Source organism: Balaenoptera acutorostrata, chromosome X (genome assembly GCF_949987535.1).
Source record: "Balaenoptera acutorostrata chromosome X, mBalAcu1.1, whole genome shotgun sequence".
NCBI classification, from domain to species: domain Eukaryota; kingdom Metazoa; phylum Chordata; class Mammalia; order Artiodactyla; family Balaenopteridae; genus Balaenoptera; species Balaenoptera acutorostrata.
In genome coordinates, this window is record NC_080085.1 from 114,995,846 (window position 1) to 115,018,493 (window position 22,648).

Below are 22,648 nucleotides of genomic sequence, written 5' to 3' on the forward strand. Positions count from 1 at the left end.
GTTATGGCAATCTAAGATACAGCATCGTGACTATAGTGAACAAAACTGTATTATATACTTGACAGTTGCTTAAGAGAGTAAGTCTTAAAGTGTTCTTACCACAAAAAGAGCAATTATGTGAGGTGACAGAGGTGTTAACTAACCTTATTGTGGTCATCATTTCCCAATATATACTTGTATCAAATCATCACGTTGTACACCTTAAACTTACACAATGTTATATGTCAATTAAATCTCACTAAAGCTGGAAAAAATCCTTCCTCTAGTGGGGTACTAGCAGAATAAAAATGGACAATTAAAAATTTTTTTTCAGTTACTTGGAAGTAAGTTAAGATTGAATTTGTTTCTATATAGAATGCTTTCCTGGCTAATAGAAAAAGCGAAATAACCAGGAAATGGCAAAACAAAGAAACAAACAAAAAAAAAAACTCTAGAGATTATGTTTTTACAAAAGTTGGAAAAAATTTAAGTTCGTTGAATAAAGTATGTGATAAATATAAACATTAACAACAGAAAAACAACTTCTGGGATAGGTATTTAGCAAATGTTTTAAAACCACACAGAGTTCTTAAACATATTCAACCTTCTCAAACGGTTACTTCAGGGTTACTATTTTTTCATAAATAGGATGAACAACAATTTTAAGGCACTATGACAATGTGATCTTAAAACAATGTCATCTTAAAAATATAGTCTCCAAAATGTATTTGGAATGGAATAAGAGATGATTGATACTATAATGCTGCCTACTCAATGTACCTAGACACATATAAAAGATGGGTTAAGAGTTTAAAGTCACAGAGAAAAAGGTTTTCTGTTTGCACTTCTGCATCCTAGAGACAGAAATTAGAACCTTAGTACTATCTAGTTAGCTGGCAAATCATGGCTGACACACAGGATATCTCTTACTTAGTTCAGGAAATTTGTCATATTTAACACATATCACTGTGGACTCTATGTTTTCAAGCTGTTGGATGGTTTTCAGTGTGGAAACTGCCTTCACTGTCCACTGTCTACCCACAAGAACGCGTGTAGGAGCAAAAGGCTAATCTCTTTTCTACAAATTCCCAGCGGGTAAATAAAGATCTGAATTTCAACAACAACAAAAAATATGTCCATTTACAATAGAAAAAAAAGTCCAATTGAAAGCATACATTGACATGCCTATGACCAAGCAACAGCCGCAAAAACCGATGGATCGTATTGTCACATTTACTTCAGCAAGTAACAGAGTTTGACATGACACTAAGCCATATTATACAAGCTCATCAGGAATAATATTGGAAAAATAATTTACTCCAACTCTAGACAACATGGTTAAGTCCAAAGGGTGGAGATTATTTACAAAACAAAAGGTTGTAGACCAAATGGAATCGTTTACTGACTTTTAAGAAAACAGTATCAAGAAAGACAGGAAAAAGCATGAGTTTAACTTCTCATTACGTCTAGCAGTAAAACTTGACCCTGTGGTGAGAACTGAAGGCACAGAAATAAAAACATTGAAAACCTAAGCAGGGTTGCAAATCTGGATTAGACAGCAACAGCAACAAAAACCATAAATTTAAGAAACCGAAGACTGATTACACAGTGGAGGAAACACAGAAAAAAAAATGAAAAGATTATTTAGAGATAATGAGGAAAGAACAGATGGCTAAAATTCCTCTGGAATATATAACCCTGTAGGTCAACAATCAAGCGGCCGGCTGAGATAGAGGAAAACAAGGCAAACTTGGGGACTTTACAATCAGAAACCTAATCTGTAAGGGCAAAAACAGCAGTGAGTAAATGATGTTCTATGAATAAAGTCATGTTCCTAGAAGAACTAATTGCTATTTCCAGATGCACAGAAGTACCTTGTATCCACATTTCACAAAAACGTGAAGTAAAGAAAAAAACAATATTTATAATGACTTCATATAGCTATGTGACATGAGAGAATTATTATATGATCAAGTAAGATCAGACATCTATTTCCCTAACATGTAAAGAGCTTCTTCCACACAAAAGAGTTGACATATAGTAGACAGTTCTCAAACTTCAGATATTCAGATCTCTCGTACTAAATGGGGTTCCTGTGACAAAGGGTCCATCTTAATGGTACCAAATTGTGGTTGAAGAATACATCCCTGGCCATATCACAAGTCCTTTCTTACCAGGTAGCCAATTGCAGCCTTGGCTGCAAGGGGGAGAGAGAAATGATCTTGAGCTATGCTTCCATAAAGCAACATTTTAAACTCATTGGATTAGATTCCAAATTCTTTTACAAAACTGTATTTGACCCATAACAAGGCTGAGCTGCTACTGCAATGTTTTCAGTTAATCTGTGACAGGTACCTCGCTAGCTGGCCAGGACTTTGTACTAATGAGTATATCTATAACAGCATCAGACATCAAAGAGTTTCATGCAGTGAAGATATACATGATCCACAGCCCGTTACAATCCCCGATTCTGGCTAGCTAACTCAGCAATGCAGGGTTTGGAGAAAAGGATGGAGGAGGGAGTAGAGACAGCTCCGTGTTCTGACTCTTGGTGATTAAACAAAGCTTAGTATCACTAAGTTAGATAACGTGGTCTAAAAATAAAAACATCCTGCCTCTCTTCCTCCTTCCTTTCAAAATTAATAGCCCAAATGACTGTCAGAGAACTAAATATGAAACTTTAATTAAAGTCTTCATCTAAACACAATGTCATGAAACAATAAATGAGGGAGAGATTAGGAAAGGGAAAGGTGACTTTTCCCCCCTTTTGAAGTAACAGAAAGTGAAGGAGAAACACAAAACGTTGAAAACAGGGCATCCCAATGTCACGTGGGACAGCCTGACATGATAAGCACTGGATACTTTTGGTTTAGTAAAACAATAGCCCAGTGTTTGCTTCGACAGCACATATTCTAAAATTGGAAAGATACAGAGAAGACTAGCATGGCTCCCGCACAAGGATGACACGAAAATTCGTGACGCGTTCCATATTTTTGAGCAGTATGTTTCTTCTCTTAGAATTAAATGAATGCTGCAAAGATCAAAAACAAACAAAACACAATAAGCCCAAATGATGTTTTCTCCATCTCCTTCTTCACCACAGGAAAAAAGACTGAAATGATTAGAAGAACACTGGAGTTCTCAGGATCTTTTGATAACTGCTTATGTGACATTGGACAGGGACTCTCCCTCACTGGACCTCCAGTTTCCTATCTGTAAATGGTAACAATCTGAAATGAATGTTCTACATTCAAAATTTTTGATTTGCTAGGTTTGTGAAGCGCTGTTATGGGTATGAGTGCTTTCTTAACTATTTAAATTATCCAACCCATCTAGTTAGTTGAGGTTAGTCCCAAGACCAGCCACTGCATGGATTTCAGAGTTTTCTCATTACCACACCCAAAGTTTCAAAAAAAGAAGAAAGAAAAATTAAAAGAAACAATAGGACATCCCTGGTGGCACAGTGGTTAAGAATCCGCCTGCCAATGCAGGGGACACAGGTTCAAGCCCTGGTCTGGGAAGATCCCATATGCTGTGAAGCAAATAAGCCCGTGTGCCACAACTACTTAGCTTGCGCTCTAGAGCCCGCGTGCCGCAACTACTGAAGCCCGCGCGCCTAGAGCCCGTGCTCCACAACAAGAGAAGCCACCGCAATGAGAAGCCCGTGCACCACAACCAAGAGTAGCCCCTGCTCGCCGCAACTAGAGAAAGCCCGCGTGGAGCAACAAAGACCCAATGCAGCCAAAAATTAAATTAATTAATTAATTAATTAATTAAAAAGATTTTTAAAAAGAAACAATAATACTCCACTGTATTTCTGAGCATCAAAAGACAGGAGATGCATGTGCAAGACTAAGAAAGTTCTTTTTAAAACATTTAACTTTGAAATAATTTTAGACTTACAGAGAAATTACAAAAATAATACAGAGCACCCCTGGAGACCCTTAACTCAGATTCCTGTAATGTCAATAACTTACATACCATACATAGCACAGTTATCAAAACCAGGAAATTATCTTTACTACAATACCATTAAGTAAACTAGAGACCTTATTTGAATTTCACCAATTTTCCCCCTAATGTCCTCTCTCTGCTCCAGTATCCAACCCAGGATCCCACATTGCATTTACTTGTCATGTTTATTTAGTCTCCTCCAATCTGTGACAGTTTCTCAGTCTTTCCTCATCTCTTGGTCCATTTTCTCCTCCCTCCCTTTCTTGATTGACAGTTAGTAGAGAAGTGTGTTACCCATCACTTCTAAGATGGACACTTCCACATTTTGACAGCTTGGATATTGGGATGACCCTTACCATCAATGGTATGTTGAGATGTTGAATAAATGAAGAAGATATTTATCGATTTTCCCAAGAGGAAAACTGATCACTTTACAGCAGAGAAACCCAGCAGACACCATCTTTATCAGGTGATTAAGGTTAACATGAGAGAGGAGATACATCAACATCAAGTACCCTCGAATATGACGCACATCATTTCTATGGTTTTCTTGCCAAAAATGCATGACCTCAGTCAAATCATGAGAATGCATTTGACAAACCCGAATTGAGAGGCATTCTACAAAATAACTGACCAGTACTCATCCAAAGTGTCAGGGTCATGAAAGACAAGGAAAGGCTGAGGAATGGTCACAGATTGGAGGAGACTAAATAAACATGACAAGTAAATGTAATGTGGGGTCCTGGAGCAGAGAAAGGACATTAGAGGGAAAATTGGTGAAATTCAAATAAGGTCTCTAGTTTACTTAATAGTATTGAACTAGAGTTATTTCCTGGTTTTGATAACTGTGCTATGTATGGTATGTAAGTTGTTGACATTACAGGAAGCTGGGTGAAGGGTATGCAGGAACTCCTTGTACTATTTTTGCAACTTTTCTGTAAGCCCAAAATGATTTCAAAATAAAAAGTTTAACAAGTGAGGCTGAGCTATCAATATGTATTTCACTGGGTACTGACTGTAATTCCATTCTTCTTTCAAAAGAGATTTTTGAAATGTCCAAAATAGCATTGACTTTTACCTGTCAAAGATATGTCCTTTTTAAGGTCAATAATAGAAGATAGAGGTCCTTAAGCAAAATGTTATTTTCCTTGAGTCTCAGGATGACAGGTGCTGTCTATGTATCTTTACAGTACAGGCAGACCCCTCTGATCAAGCTCATACATGATTCTAAATCTTGCATAATTCAGCAACCCTTGGGATTATGTTGCTAGGAGTCTTCTGCTCCCGGTAAGTTTTCCCTTAGCAAACAGGGATGAGATAAATATTCACTCAAAAATAATCAAATTTTAAACTGGTGAAAACTTCTGTGACTAGTGATACTAGTGCAGAACATACTGGTAACTCAGGACAAATTGACCTACAAGGATAGATTCACATCCATATGTCTATAAAACCGGTTTCACTTGCCAAAATATTATTATGCTTGCGATCATATGTGATGCTTGAAGACATAGTATGGGGCTGTTTTGTGTGTTTTCCTCACCCAGTTCTCATCTTTTAGGAATGTATATGGGTTGACATGGCTGGCCTCTGACTACGCCTGCTGCTAAGGCCCTTGCCAGGAAATTTTTGTTACAAAACTACCCAAGGTGGTGAGTGCGGTGGGCAGATGTGATGGGTGTTGATCTTTCATAATTAAATAATGACAGCATTTATATCCTTCCTAGATAACAAGTGGCAGGTATCACAGTGCTTCAAGTATGGAGGAGAAGGTTTAAGACACATGAAATTGCTGAAGCAGAATACATGAAGATAATATTGGCTATGAAAACAATCACAGATTCTAGGTTGGTATTTTCAGTAATGATCTTTTGTTAAAGTCAAGGGGCAGTCGCTAAAAATACCAACCGAGATCAACTGCAAACTGTAATATCAAGAAATTGGCACAGAATGGGTTAAGCAATACTTTGGAGAGAAAATCCGAAATAAATTGTGCCAAGCCGACTAGGCAATTGAGTCAAAAAACAGCTGCATATCAACATGACGCGAGACTCTTTTACGTAGCTGGAAATTAATCTATGGGCTGTGCTGTCTAGATCTCTATCTGAAGATGGTGCAAACTTCATCACTGAACACTCAACATTCACAAAGTGATGGGCACAGCACTTCAGCACAATGCACAATTAGCCATCAAGCTTGCCCTCCTTATTTTCATAACATTCCCTCATTATGAGGTGAGTATGGGATATTGTTAACTATTGTGCCTATTATGAAGGCAAAGAACCATCACCATCTGGTAGCATACCTAGCGCTAATGGAATCCTTATAAAAACAACAAAAACAAAAGCAGCTGCCCAAAACTCATCAAGTGATTGCTTCAATTATTTAACCACTCATGGAAGAAGAAACAGTGCACAGATACATTTCAAAAGCGTTTCAATCACAGAAACTCAAAGTGGGTAGCAAATGCTGCAATAACCATCGAGGTATGTTATTTTGTTATTTGTGTATTATAGATATGATAGTAGTACAACCCACGTAGGTCAACTATTGTCAACTTGGTATAGTTTTCATGCTTATCATGGATAAGGAATAATATAAGAGAACTACAAAGCTTTTACGCAGACGTGGAACTGTGATGCATGTGCTATCTAAATGACTAATTAATTGTTTGAAAGGCACTGTATGTTTGAAATACTAAGATTTTCATTAAAATTTGAGAATGTAAGGATTATGTAAATCATCTTTATCTTCTGCGACTGGTCATCAAGATTTTAACATATCAAAAATTATTTTAAAAACACTGGATGTACTGAGTAGACAGTGTATTTAAATAATTAAGTGGCTTATTACTATTCATTGGCCATTATCTATGTAGTCTCTGAATTAAACATTTTCCAAGCTTTAAAGTGGTAGTGCAGTATGCATTTTGTTAACAATCACGTTTCATATTACTTTTCTTCAAAATGTTTCCATTATGGCATTCTTTTGCCTTTAAATGGGAGAACTGATCTGAAGTATATCAATGATTAGTAATATCACACATCTCTTTCCGCCAGACACCTGAAAAGATAGAATTTACAAAGCCTGCAAGGAACTCTAATATCTAAGAGTAAGCCATAAAAACAGTGATACTCAGCTTGAAGAACTAACATCACACTCATGGCAACTGGATGTGGGCATGTCCATTTGAAACATGAATGTGTAGTTTTAGATAATAAAACCCTAACTAAATAGAACTGTTTTGAAGAACTCCTAAAATAAGCATTTTAGTTAATGGTAAGAAGATAACTTTTCATTTAATTCACTTTTTTTTGGCCACTCTACACGGCTTGCAGGATCTTCCCCGACCAGGGATTGAACCCGGGGCCATGCAGTCAAAGCGCCGAGTCCTAACCACTGGACTGCCAGGGAAGTCCTTAATTCACTTTTATAGTGATACATGGCTTTTCATTTATGTTATCTCATTGGAATCTCCACAATGATCATGGAAGTTAGGTAGAGAAAAATTACCCATGCATTAGAGATGAAGCAACTCAAGCTCTGTCAGATTAAGTAGCTAAAGTCAAAAACAGTAGTGGGGCTGGGACTCTTGAAACAAGATTTGTAAAGTGACTAGTGCAGTGCTGGACCCTCTATATGAACTGGCTGAAAGACATCTCCTTTTTTCCCCCCTGAACTAGTCCAGTGCTCTTTTCCATTTAAGGCACTGCACATTCCTTGATTTAAATAATACACAGAAGATTTAAATAATACATAAAATAATTGTAGATGAAACTTGAATGAAAATGAAATGAAGAAAACAGAATAAGCCCTTTAGTCATAATATCTGCTACAAAAAAGAGCAATTCAGACATTTTCAACGTTAGGAATTGCCATTATCTTTATAACTAGTTCCCATTCTTGAACTGGAATGGTCTGCAACAAAAACTAGCAACCACGAAATAAGCAAAAGTAACTACTTAAGTAGGATATCATGATAAAATGTTTTCTGAATAAATGATCACACAAAGGAATACATCTCTATTAGCCAATGCAGCCATAAATAAAAATGTTAATGAGCTAAAATTGGTCATGATGAGGATAAAACAATATCAAGAAATTGAAACGGTTATTAAGCTTAATTCATTTTAACATATTTTGAAAAAAAATCTAAAATGAATCATAGCAAATCTTACTAATTAAACCAGGAATCTATTACCATTTTTTACTCCTATGCTTTAATGTGTACATGTTTACGCTTAATTTAAGGATACCCATGGATAAAACATGAAAATCAGTGCATTTTTCATTCTGCAATCATATATGTTCTATTCTACATAATACCTCACCTGTCCTCATATTTTGTTTATACTCATGTACATAATATTCAGGTTTGATGACCTTGGCAATAGAACTTTCCTTATAAAATGTGCTCACAAATATGAAATTGGTCAATCAGTTGCTCAGGAAGAAAATTACGTGAACCTAGTTTTGTAGCAATATGTTTAAGTTAAAGGTTCAAAATATACTTTAACTAAGAAAATTCAAAATGCCATCATTTTCCTCCTGGATGGTGAGATTTTCACCTTATACTTTCTCTATCTGACTTTATTTATCCTCTGATCAGTCCCTGCCAAGTGTATTTTGATAACATAGATAATAAGCTATATTTCAGTAAAGGACTTCTCTAAGTTATTTGAGGACTATGACCACTGTATTAAAATCTAAATAATATACACGGACGTAAAGTACAGCAAGGCTACAATTTCTCACTCCTACAAAAATTCTTGAATTTTTTTTTTCTTTAAGTCTATCTATCTCAGTCAGTGAGCTTTGATGGGTGAGCTTTAGTCTGGCTTAGTTCTACAAAGTCTACATCCTGTCTTAAAAAACAAACAAACTTACTCCTTTCATGCTATTATTAACTTGACTAATTTCAAGGCACAACATATTTCAAAAACAAAACCATAGAAATCAACAAGTTTCCATTAAAAATGATGTGCATTTAGATGAGACTCACCTTTAAAGAATCAAAACAAGCCATCACACGACCATTTTCCACATGGCAAACTCTTGGCGGATGGGCAAACTTGCAATCTGCATCAGCTCGAGAGCAGGTTCCTCTCTGAAATTCTCTACAGACTTCCAAAGTCAGCCACTTGGTATCACGAACCAGGGCAACATTGACAGCCGTCATATTGAAAGCAAAGTTAAAATCAAGTGCACCCTCTCTACAACACTATTACTGCTGTTGTTGAAAGGTTAAAAATAAATTCAAGCTAAATGTGAAGAGATAACTGGTTGCTTTGGTGAAATGTTTCTTTGTTAGCACTTAAGTTTTCATTTAAGTCAAATTTGGTCTAGTCAAACAAAAAGCCCACTATAAAATAAAAATCGTATCAGAATCACTAAAAATTAGAGACCAACTCCTAAGAAGGCAGCCATCAAGGTTAAGATATTGAGTGCTTTATTTTTTTCCTCTGCTGAAGTTACTTCAAATAACTGGCAGAGTTTCAAAAGGATTCTGTGCTCTCCAGTTGATATTTTCAATTATTCTTGCAAAAAGCATATGCTGCTGGCTGCCTGTCAATGTGTGGAATGGTCTCAGGTCAAGGGGAGAAAAGTTTTTTTACCTATCTCTTGGCTTTAAAGATTAAGATTGGTAGGATGTTACAACTGCAATTTTTTTTTTTTTTTTTTGCTGCAAAATCGGGAGGAGGAAAAATGACTATGAAAATTGAGAATCAAAGAAAAAAAGAATGAACGAGTTGCTGAGAATGAACTATAAGCACACCAGGGTTTTTTGGGGGGGCCGGGTGGGGAGAGGTGGCAGTGATGGTGGCAGGGAGAGGGGTTTATAAAGAGGCAGCTCGAAAGTGGAATCCAATCAGCAGAGTTTTCAGAAAAGGCACTTTCCAGAAACCTGCAAAAAATAAAATAAAATAAAATTAGCTAATATAACACAATGCTTCCGTTTTAAACTCTAGATTTGGAAAAGCAGTAACATATCCTCTTTAAAACAGGAAGCATCTAGATACTGACAGTGCAACATAGGACAGTCAGCCATTGTCAGTAAAAAGGGCATTTCCCAGTGTAGAACTGTACATAGTAAAAGGAAGCAACCACTTCGATTTACTGTTGAAATATAAGACTGGGCAACAACCCAATTAAAAAGAAAAAAAAGATTATTTCACTTTGGTCTGTTTGGGGGCAGAAATTCATTCAGGGGTCCACTGCACAGAAAAAGCCAGAGCCTGACATGTCAGTCCTTTATATAGCCATGATCCACCTGTGTGTCTTCAGGTTTTAGAGGCTACCAAAGACCTGCCATTAAACTGGCTTTACTATGATCTGATCGAAGGCTTGATGATCCGCTCTCAAAATCCAGAAAACAGAAATTGCTAGGAAAATTTAAGATGCTCCAAGAGGTAACTGTGTATTTGAAATGTAATTGTTGATGATCACATAAAACAGTCATGACATAACTAGCTGGAGACCCACTGCAAATGAGGTAGGGGAGAGACTGTGAAATGTAAAATGTGCTTCAGATCAAGAAAGAAACCCTTTGAAAAGATGCTGGATTTTTTTTTCTGTGTATGCTCTATTAGTTCTTAGTCTTTATGAAGGGATATTGGAACAACTCAGAAGGAGGTTTCAGCATGGACAAATAAGTGAGACCGAAAGCACTGTTCATACACTGGTCATACATTAAATACTGTGCAGCTTTAGGGTGTGTACTTTAAACCAGTGTCGACCAGCAACAATTTCTAGGAACTCAGCTGAGAAGATAGATTAAATGTTAATTTACTGGCATTATGCCATGAACACATACCAAAATAACAGGGATTTTCTAAAGCAAAAGTAAGCTCTGAGTATCAGACAAATCAACTAATTGTTAACTTCATCCAAAAAGTAGAATTAAAGTTCTTGAAAACATTTCATTTACTTTTTTAAACAGTTTCTTCAATAATTTTACAGAATCTGAATTTTTGCTTTATCCTTTTCGCATTCAAGATGAAACTCAATATCACCTAATTTTTCAGATACCATTAGGAAATTAAGTATATAGAAAATTCATGCAGGCTTATCCATTTAAGAGCAAAACATGTGTTTCTCTAAGTCATTCTTCATGGAAATATTTCTAAAATGTATTATATGTAACTTTGCCTTCTTAAAAAATACTGAACATAATTTGGCCTCTGGTTGAAGACTTGGGGTCATAAAATGCCCTGGGAAGTATTATAGTTCTCTTTCAGTGGCATATTGTTAATTGTCACTTCTACTGTAACTTCCCTTCCTGCCACAATATCTGCCATGGTGGATTGTCCAGCTCCTTTCTGGAACACATAACAGCCAATCATGAGTGTTGAATAAGAGTTAGTTACTCACTGTATGAGGGGCCTGCGGGCAAAGTGCACGGCTTTCATGCAGAAGGTCTGTGACTACTCTTACTGGTTTGGAAACCCTTTTGCAATATGTTCCATTCAGGACCACGTTCTAGAGGGTTAAGGTTGTCAGGTGAATGACCTCTAAAAATATTTAAAATATATATCTATTTTAAACAGCCAGATGGGGGAAATGCAAATGAAAATCACAATGTGATACCACTTCACACCCATTAGGATGGCTACAATAAAAAAGAAAAATTGGAGAAATTGAAACTATCGTACATTGCTGGTGGGAATGTAAAATAGTGCAGCTGCTGCGGCAGTCTAACAGTCCCTCAAAATGTTAAGCAGTTACCACATGACCTAGCAGTTCCATGCCTAGGTATATACCCCAAAAAATTGAAAGCAGGATCTCGAAGACATATTTGTACACTCATGTTCATAGAAGCACTATTCACAATCGCCAAGAGGTAGAAACAACCCAAGTGTCCATCAGCGGATGAGTGGATACACAAAATGTGATACGTCAACACAATGAAATATTATTCTACCATAAAAAGGAATAAAGTACTGACACATGCCACAACACGAATGAACCTCCCAAAAATGACGCTAAGTGGAAGAAGCCAGTCACAGCGGCCACATATTGTATGGTTCCATTTATATTAAATATCCAGAATAGGTAAATCCATAGACTCAGAAAGCAAATTAGTGGTTGTGAGGGCCTGGGGAAGGGGAGAAAATGGAGCAACTGCTGAATGTGTATGGGGTCTCCTTTGGGGGTGACGAAAATATTCTGGAATTAGACAGTGGTGATGGTTGCACAATTTTTTGAATATACCAAAGCCCATTCACTAAACTGTATACTTTAAATGAGTGAATTGGATAATATGTTAATTATATATCAATAAAGCTATTTTTTTAAGTCTAAAGAGACATGACAACCAAAAAAAAAAAGCTTCATAAGTGATGGAATTGGCTACCCCAATCTTTTCTTTCTTAGATTCTTCTTAGACACACATTCTTCTAAGTAGCATTCCTAACTTGAATTTCAAGAGTAAATTCATTTCCACACTTGTATTATAGAAAGTACTCTAAAAGAGTATGTTCTGTGAGTTTGTAAGTTTATATTTAAAGATATATTCAAATTTAATCCTATAACTAAATTACATGGGCTGCCTGAACACATTTGAAAGAAAAACAACAAAAAAGAAATATATATATAGAGAGAGATAATGGGGTTTTTTTCCTCAGAACATAAACAGTGAGTGAGGGTCTGGAGAAAGATTTTTCTACAGAGGTCTATCAAGTATAGAAACAAATAATAAATATTAAATTTGAATTTTAAACTTTTACAAATGAAAAAATACAAACAGGAATTGAACTCTGGCCATGCATTTTATGTAAGACGGGGAATGGGAGAAGGAATTTTCTTCATTTTTAAAATTGACCTGTAACCTCTGATGGGACCCTGGCCAGTTCCTCAAAACACTTCTAGCCAGCGCATATCTGCATGTCTTCCTTCAGACTGGAACTATTTTTGGAGCTGGCACAGAAGAAGCTAGGTGCAACAACTAAAAAGAGCTGGTGTGACAGTGGAGAGATGTTCTGTCCTGCCGCTCTGCTCGTCTCTGTATAAAAGACAGGGAGGGGGTCCATTTTAAAGATCAACTTTGTTTGGGGGACAATACAACTTTATCTTCACTACTTTAGACTTGAGTAATAGGAATACGAGTTTGCTTTTCATGATTTCTAGCCCTCTAATGTAGAACATGAAAAGTTACCGTTTCTTAGTACATTTGTACTTGTATGGTATTTGCAGCTTGCAAGTGTTTTTATTTCATTGATCTTTGGAGCTCTAAAAAATACTCTAAAGCATGGGTGATAATCCAAAAAGACCAATGAAGGAAATGAAGCTCAAGGAAGCTAAATTACTTATCTGAAGTTACAAAGCCTTAAGTGGTAGAACCATGGCTCCAGGCAAGATCCTCTGACTCTAAATCTCATGCTTAGATCCTGGCAGAGAAATGTAGCAGTGATCATTTCTTATCTCTTAATCTCTCTTGGGAATCTTAAACAACGAAAGCCAGTCATTTTTGTGTAGTACTTATGATTCCTTCTCAAAACTACACTCATGCCTGTTGCAGTGCCATCTTCATAATATTCCTGAGTTGTGCTGCACCAACATTTATCCACATCCACTATATGCCAAGCACTGTTCTAGATGTGGAACAAGACTGATAAGGTCCCTGCTGTCGTAGAACTTCCTATGCTCATTTAAATAGAGAAGAAACCAAAGGCATAGCAAAGAGATGATTATGAGAGTTTATGAAGGGGTGGAAGCAGACTCTAGGTATTCTTATTCCGACACAGGTCTCTAATTCTCCCATGAATGGTACACCAAGCACTGTAACTTAACAATACTCTTAAACACACACTCAAACACTATTGCATAGAAACGAGTCACTAAAAGGAACACCCCAGAAATTACTCACACCAAGTCTTACTGCTCTCCGGATTCCTCTTGAAGAGAGTACTACTGTTCCCATTTTATAGATGGGGAAACAGAGGTGGAGAAGGGTTAAGTCTTGGACAACTTCATGTAGCTACCCTCAAGCCATGGTTCAAACCCAGGCAGTCTGCGACCAGAGCCCAACTTCTTAGTCATGTCACGATACTGTGTCTCTCTTATGGCACGGATCACATTCTTATTATAGGCCCTTAAGTTTTCTCCCTTATCAGACTATAAATTCCATAAAAGTAGAGATCATGTCTTACTTAGTTTTGCTGACTCTATCTTCTCATTGGAAGTTAGAGCATTACAGCATTTCTCAGGATTCTTACTTCGAAAGGTCAAAGATTAAATGGTAACTTAACCCTTCCAAGCAAGGATTTTTGTCAGTTGAGCATCCTCTAGGCTGGCTGAGCTTTGGCCACCTCTTTCAGTTTCATATCTATCAGATCTGTAAAGTTGAGTATTTCCTCATAATTCTAGCTTTCAAATTGAAATGTTAATACCTGCGATTCTTGATATATAGAGCACTCAGTTTCCATAAAGAATGGTCTATTCCTGCTCTTTTGATAACAGCAAGATCTTATCTTGGATTTAGAGTAAAAATATGAGACAACCAAATGACTTCTCTCTATATCTTTGGATAGTAGGTTAATTTTTGGAATGTTTTTGCCCAAGAATCAGTGTGATGAAACTGAACTGGGAGTAGGGGTGAAGGAGATTTCACTTTGAGCCACATATTTTTCCTTGAAAATAAAAGAGTTATTTTTGAATTTTAATTAATGTTCCTTTATAAAAATTCTATATTAGATATAACATAAGGAAAATAAAAAACGTTTTTACTTTAAAAAAACAATCCCTTTTAAAAATCACATTAAAAAATACTTAGGAATAAACCTGACCAAGGAAGTTAAAAGACTTATATGCTGAGAACTATAAAACATTGATAAAGGGAATTGAAGATGATTTAAAGAAATAGAAAGATATCCCATGCTCTTGGACTGGAAGAATTAATCTTGTTAAAATGACCATACTACCCAAAGAAATCTACAGATTTAATGTGATCCCTATCAAAATATCCATGACATTTTTCACAGAACTGGAACAAATAATCCTAAAATTCATATGGAACCATAAAAGACCCTAAATTGCCAAAGCAATCCTGAGGAAAAAGAACAAAGCAGGAGGCATCATGCTCCCTGACTTTAGGCTATCCTATAAAGCTACAGTAATCAAAAAGCATGATATTGACACAAAAAACAGACATATGGATCAATGGAACAGAATAGAGCCCAGAAATGAACCGACACACCTACAGTCAATTCATTTTTGACAAAGGAGGCAAGAGTATACAATGGCGAGAAGACTGTCTCATTGCAGCACCATTTGCAACAGCCAAGACATGGAAACAATCCAAGTGCCCATCAACTGATGACTGGACAAAGAAAATGTGGTATATATATATATAATGGAATACTACTGAGCCATAAAAAAGAATGAAATATACCCATTTGCAGCAACACGGATGGACCCAGGGAATAGCATATTAAGTGAAATGTCAGACAGAGAAAGACAAATATCATATGATATCACTTATATGTGGAATCTAAAATATGATACAAATGAACTTCTTATTTACAAAACAGAACCAGACTCACAGACACAGAAAATAAACTTATGGTTACCAAAGGGGAAAAGGAGGGGGAGAGAGAAATTAGGAGTTTGGGGTTAGCAGATACAAAGTACTATATATAAAACAGATAAACACAAGGTCTTACTGTATAGCATAGGTAACTATATTTAGTATCTTATAGTAAGCTATAGTGGAAAAGAATATATATACACACACACCTGAATCGCCTTGCTGTACACCAGAAACTAACACAACATTGTAAATCAGCTATACTTCAATTTAAAAAAAGTTTTTACTTTAAAATTACATACACACTAGATTCATTATTAAGTAGATTATCTATATTTTTAAGGATTCACACATTTTCTCATGGAATTGTTCTTGATGGTAAAACAAAATAAATAAATATTTTCTACTGATATAATGGAAATAGTACCTTGTTCCAGAGTGGCTTGCAAGGCCACTGCCAGCAGTTACTTTTATCCCACTTTTTCTTACACTTTCCTCGTCTCCTCCTTTCTTTTGCCTTCCCTTCACAAGCCAGCACATAACATAGAAACATTGCCAGTGCCTGGTCCAGAAGATCACAAAGATGCTCTTTGGCACCTAAAGCAATATCTGAAGAGGCATTTCTTTAAATGTATTTATCGACCTCCGGAATAAAAAATGAAAACAATGTTTTCTTTCTTTCCATTTTAAGCTTTCCTTACATCTGTATTACCACAAGGAATTCCTTGTGGCCATTTATTTTGGCTCTACGAATATATGACACCCCTGCTACACGCTGCTTCAATTGGCAGGCTGACAAGGCTTAAAAGCTTTCAAGTTTTCTAATTTGCTTCAAGTTCTATTCCCCTCACATGTTTAGCTTAGTGGTCCACCAATCCAGTTCTTTAAGGCATATGAGAGGTCCTCAGCACTGCAGATGGAAGCCATGATTTCACAAGCATCCTATAGAAAACTGAGTTTTATGTCTGAAAAAAATGAGTGTGAAAATAAGGACATTTCACCTATGTGCAGAACTTTTTCATTAAGCTTTTCTTTTAAGCTTCATTGAATATTTTTCACAATATTCCCAGGGTAACAAATTTAATACATCTTTTACAAAAAGCAGGTAAATCAAGTTATTCTATTTCATAAAACAATTAAAAGACCCACCTCAGTGCATATATATGGTCATAAAAAGAAAAAAAAACAGGTGCTACACTGTCTCTTTCAAACATAGCTCTAGCAACAAATGTGATTGGTTTTGTTAGTCAGAGGAGTTCATCTTTTTTTTAAAAAAAAAAAGATATATCTCTTTTAAAATAATATATGAAATTATGAGAACTTGCTAATAAATTCCATTTAAATATTTTAAACTAATCCAATTTAATATAAAAACAACCTAAAACCTGGATTCTGCACACAATTGTTATCAAACAACACTGGTTAATTGCTTGCATATGTCCATGGGACAGAAATCCCAGAGCCATTAAAAGATCACCAAAAAACTGGATTTAAAATTGAAGACAGTAGGAACTTAACATATTTGGCAATTTAAGTCCTATAATGCTCAAGCATTTGAGATGAGAGAAATACAAAATGTCACAAGACATTGCATTTAATATATGCAGGGTGACTTTGCTGAATATTCATTCAACAAATATTTATTGGGCATCTAATATGACCTAGGCACTGATCTAGGTGCTGGGGATGCAAAGTTGAACAAGATTAAATCCCTGTCCTGAGAATCATACATTCAATTGGTTGGCCACGAATGGGGATGGGGGGAGGTGGCGAAAATAAATAAAAAATCATATCCATCATTCATTTTATCCATTTAACAAATACCTATTATGATTCCCTAAAATTCAAGCAAGTGAGGTCTTTAAAAATGTTCATGTGGAATAACAAATGTTGGTGAGGATGTGGAGAAAAGGGAACCCTTGTACACTGTTAATGGGAATGTAAATTGGTACAGCCACTATGGAGAACAGTACGAAGGTTCCTCAAAAAACTAAAAATAGAACTACCATATGATTCAGCAATCCCACTCCTGGGCATATATCCCAAGAAATGAAAACACTAATTTGAAAAGATACATGCACCCCAATGTTCAGAGGAGTATTATTTATAATAGCCAAGATATGGAAGCAACCTAAGTGTCCATCAACAGATGAATGGATAAAGAAGATATAGTATACAATATACAATGGAATACTACTCAGCCATTAAAAAGAATGAAATGTTGCCATTTGCAACAACATGGATGGACTTAAAGGGTATTATGCTTGCTGAAATAAGTCAGAGAAAGATAAATACTGTATGTTACCACTTATATGTGGAATTTAAAAAATAAGACATACTAGTGAATGTATCAAAAAAGAAATAGACTCACAGATATATAGAACAAACTAGTGGTTGCCAGTGGGGAGAGGAAAGGGGGGAGGGGCAAGATAAGGGTAGGGGATTAAGAAGTACAAACTATTACGTATAAAATAAGCTACAAGGATATATTGTACAGCACAGGGAATATAGCCAATATTTTATATATCTATAAACGGGGTATAATCTTTTAAAAATTGTGAATCACTTGTATACCTGAAACTTTTATACTATCGTAAATCAGCTATATCTCAATAAATAAATAAATAAATAAATGAAATGAAAATGTTCGTGTGGGAAAGTGTCAGTTAATCAACAAACATTTATTGTGTCCACCAACAATATGCACAGACTTGTGTCACATGCTTCTGGGGAACCAGACGAGCTTTAAAACACTGCCTGTGTACTCAAGAAAACTCTTTTGAGTTGGGGAGACAAGAACAACATAATATGAAATAAAAGCAAACAATGTAGACAATTAAGAGCAAAATTCAGTAACATTAACAACAAATGCGAGGAGAGTTCTGAGAAAAGGATGTCACTCAGGCCTGAAGTTGTCAAGGGAGTTTTCCAAGAGGAGAAAGTGGAGCTGGGCCTTAAAGAATGATAAGGACCTAGGTGACGGTGGAGGGGCAGAGAGACTTCCTGGAAAGAGGAACAGCACAAATGAGGATGAGATGAGAAGATTAGGTATCAGGTATTTGTAGGATGGTGAGCAGACATGGGCGGGCTAGGATGGCAGGTTCATACTGTGGAAGAGAAATCATGTGTGGGTTGTTTCTGAAGATCCTTGAAAATGGCTCAAGGACTGTAATGTTTATTATAGAAATAGGAGCCGCTCTCAAAGATTTTAAGCAGAGTAGAAACTTAGTGGCCATAAATGCAGTATGGTAACAATGATCTGCCCTTGCAAAATTGTTTTATTTAAGGAGCCCACAACACACAATCACAGCAAAGTTTACGCATCTGACATACTCTGGAAGAACAAAAGATGAGAGAGAAGTGGGTGGACGTCAGAGTGTTTCTCTAGTTCACAGGCTCTGTGAGGACAGGACAGGCAGTGATTCAAGTCAGGCTGCCATGAAAAGTGGGTAAAGAAACAAATTGAAAAGTGCAGCTTCTTGCTTTCATTTTGCTAATTACACATTTATCAATGACCTCCATCATTAAGGACACATAACTGTATTCCTATTTTACGAAGTGACTCAAATGTTTTTCAGTCTTACTCTCTGCAAGGTAAATTCCTTTTAAAAATGTAGTTGAAATTTCAGCAGGAATTTCTTTTTTTCAGTTAGATTTTGCTACAGAACAAGCTCATGCCAGGAGTTAAATTTAGATAGCAACTTTTTGGCTGTAATGGCATCCTGTAAATTCCTGCTACAGGACTTTAACCAGCACCCCAGTGGCTGGAAAGTGTTCATGCTCCTCCCAAAGTACATACTGAATTGAACTCAATTCAATTTTCAGGGCCAATTTACTCACTGATAAGATTTGGTTGAACATTCACTATTCACCAACACACACACACACACATTGGAAAACAATCATCAGAAGCTATCACAAAATGTTTATTTATCCTTTAAATACTTATGAACAGCTCAAGTAACTCTCTAGTCAAATTTGTGAGTCACATAAGTATGACTATTTGTCAGAGAGGTAAACTAAAGTAGCATCTAAGTGATTTGATCATGTAAAGGGATTCATCCCTGTATCTAGTAAGCATCCAGTGAGGGCTTCCTTACCTGACTTCATCACTGGTATTACGCCCAATAAATTCAGATTCTCAATCTCAGTACAAAGCCTCCAATCCTTATTAGGAGCACTTATAAGACTAGTAAAAGGATAGAGGAAAAAAGTTTTATGGCTAAAAAAGTTGGGAGAGGACCAAAGGTACCCTGATTTCAAGGACCAAGTAATTTAATAATACATCAATGCCAAAAGTTCTAGTAAGACTTGAAGGGAGTTTTCTGGGAAAGTAAATTTCTTAAGCAAGTATACACAAGAGTTCTATCCTCTATGTCTGAAGTTACTGTTGCTAGAGGCATTATTTCACATTCATATTATACACGACTGTGACTTATATCTGTAAGCTAACTGCCTAGAGTTAATTGGAAAGCTGGGTGCTTTAGTAAAGAATTATTCATCAAGAAAAAAAAGGGAGAGGACTCAAAATCAGAAATAAAAGAGTAGATATTACAACTGATGTCACAGAAATACAAAGGATTATGAGACTACTATGAGGAATTATATGCTAACAAATTGGACAATCTAGAAATACTGGATAAATTCCTAGAAAACATACAACCTACTAAGTCCAAATCATGATGAAATAGAAAACCAGAACAGACCAATAACAAATAAGGTGATCAAATCAGTAATCAAAAGCCTCCCAACAAACAAAAGTCCAGGACCAGATGGCTTCACTGGTGAATTCTACCAAACATTCAAAGAATTAATATCAATCCTTCTCAAACTCTTGCAAAAAAATAGAAGAGAATGGAACTCTTCCAAACTCATTTTACAAGGTCTGCATTACCCTGATATCAAAACCAGTCAAAAATACCACAACAGGACTTCCCTGGTGGCACAGTGGTTAAGAATCCGCCTGCCAATGCAGGGGACATGGGTTCGAGCCCTGGTCCAGGAAAATCTCACATGTCATGGAGCAACTAAGCCCGTGCGCCACAACTACTGAAGACCTGCGCTCTAGAGCCCACGTGCCACAACTACTGAAGCCTGTGCGCCTAGAGCCCGTGCTCCGCAACAAGCGAAGCCACCACAATGAGAAGCCTGCACACCACAACAAAGAGTAGCCCCCGCCCACCGCAACTAGAGAAAGCCCACACGCAGCAACATAGACCCAACGCAACCAAAAATAAATAAATAAATAAATTTTAAAATGCCACAAGGAAAGAAAATTACAGGCCAACTTCCCTGATGAACACAGATACAAAAATTCTCAACAAAATATTAGGAAACTGAATTCAACAATATATTAAAAGGTTCATACTCCAAGATCAAGTGGGATTTATTCCAGGGATGGAAAGATGGTTCAGCATCTGCAAATTAGTCAATGTGGTACACAACATTAACAAAATGAAGGATAAAAATCATATGATCATCTCAACAAATGCAGAAAAAGCATTTGACAAAATTCAACACCCATTTATGAGAAAAACTCTCAACAAAGTGGGCAGAGAGGAACACAGTAAAGGCCATATATAACAAGCCCACAGCTAACATCATACTCAATGGTTGAAAGCTTAAAGCTTTCCTGCTAATATCAGGAGCCAGACAAGGATGCCCATTTTCAGAAACTTTTATTCAACATAGTATTGGGAATCCTATCCAGAGCAATTATGCAAGAAAAAGAAATAAAAGAAATCCAAATAGGATGGGAAGAAGTAAAACTGTCACTATTTGCAGATGACATGATATTACATATAGAAAACTCTAAAGATTCCATCAGAAAACTCCTAAAACAAATAAGTGAATTCAGTAAAGTTGCAGGATACAGAATCAATACACAAAAGTCTGCTGTGTTTCTATACATTAATAATGAAGTATCAGAAAGAGAAATTAAGAAAACAATCCTAAAGTAGCAGGATACAAAATTAATGCACAGAAATCTCTTGCATTCCTATACACTAATGATGAAAAATCTGAAAGTGAAATTAAGAAAGCACTGCCATTTACCATTGCAATAAAAAGAATAAAATACCTAGGAATAAACCTACCTAAGGAGAGAAAAGACCTGTAGGCAGAAAATTATAAGACACTGATGAAAGAAATTAAAGATTATACAAATAGATGGAGAGATATACCATGTTCTTGGATTGGAAGAAACGACATTGTGAAAATGATTCTACTACCCAAAGCAATCTACAGATTCAATGCAATCCTTATCAAACTACCACTGGCACTTTTCACAGAACTAGAACAAAAAATTTCACAATTTGTATGGAAACAAAAAAGACCCCGAATAGCCAAAGCAATCTTGAGAAAGAAAAACGGAGCTGAAGGAATCAGGCTCCCTGACTTCAGACTATACTACAAAGCTACAGTAATCAAGACAGTATGGCACTGGCACAAAAACAGAAATATAGATCAATGGAACAGGATAGAAAGCCCAGAGATAAACCCATGCAAATATGGTCACCTTATCTTTGATAAGGAGGCAAGAATATACAGTGGAGAAAAGACAGCCTCTTCCATAAGTGGTGCTGGGAAAACTGGACAACTACATGTAAAAGAATGAAATTAGAACATTCCCTAACACCATACACAAAAATAAACTCAAAATGGATTAAAGACGTAAATGTAAGGTCAGACACTATCAAACTCTTAGAGGAAAACATAGGCAGAACACTCTATGACACAAATCACAGCAAGATCCTTTTTGACCCACCTCCTAGAGAAATGGAAATAAAAACAAAAATAAACAAATGGGACCTAATGAAACTTAAAAGCTTTTGCACAGCAAAGGAAACCATAAACAAGACGAAAAGACAACTTTCAGAATGCGAGGAAATAGTTGCAAATGAAGCAACTGACAAAGGATTAATCTCCAAAATTTACAAGCAACTCATGCAGCTCAATATCAAAAAAACAAACAACCCAATCCAAAAATGGGCAGAAGACCTAAATAGACATTTCTCCAAAGAAGATATACAGATTGCCAACACACACATGAAAGAATGCTCAACCATCATTAATCATTAGAGAAATGCAAATCAAAACTACAATGAGATATCATCTCACACCGGTCAGAATGGCCATCTTCAAAAAATCTAGAAACAATAAATGCTGGAGAGGGTGTGGAGAAAAGGGAAC

General features: G+C 36.3%; 1 protein-coding gene and 1 non-coding gene across 8 annotated transcripts in view; one reads left to right on the forward strand and one right to left on the reverse strand.

Annotated features, from left to right (window-relative positions):
* MBNL3 (muscleblind like splicing regulator 3) overlaps window positions 1-22,648 on the reverse strand; it is a 113,060-nt gene that overhangs the window by 52,922 nt on the left and 37,490 nt on the right. For 6 of the 7 annotated variants that reach the window (XR_009006695.1, XM_057538385.1, XM_007174528.2 and 3 more), the window contains one exon: window positions 8,936-9,838. The exons of the other annotated variant lie outside the window; for it this stretch is intronic. Coding sequence is in view for 5 of the 6 variants with exons in the window: in XM_057538385.1 (XP_057394368.1) it covers window positions 8,936-9,112 (177 nt within the window). In the remaining variant the exon portion in view is untranslated. The remainder of the gene's footprint in view (window positions 1-8,935; window positions 9,839-22,648) is intronic. 7 annotated transcript variants of the gene reach the window in all.
* LOC114236775 (U6 spliceosomal RNA) lies at window positions 2,868-2,974 on the forward strand. Its single transcript, XR_003622639.1, has one exon. It is a non-coding gene; the product is annotated as a U6 spliceosomal RNA (small nuclear RNA).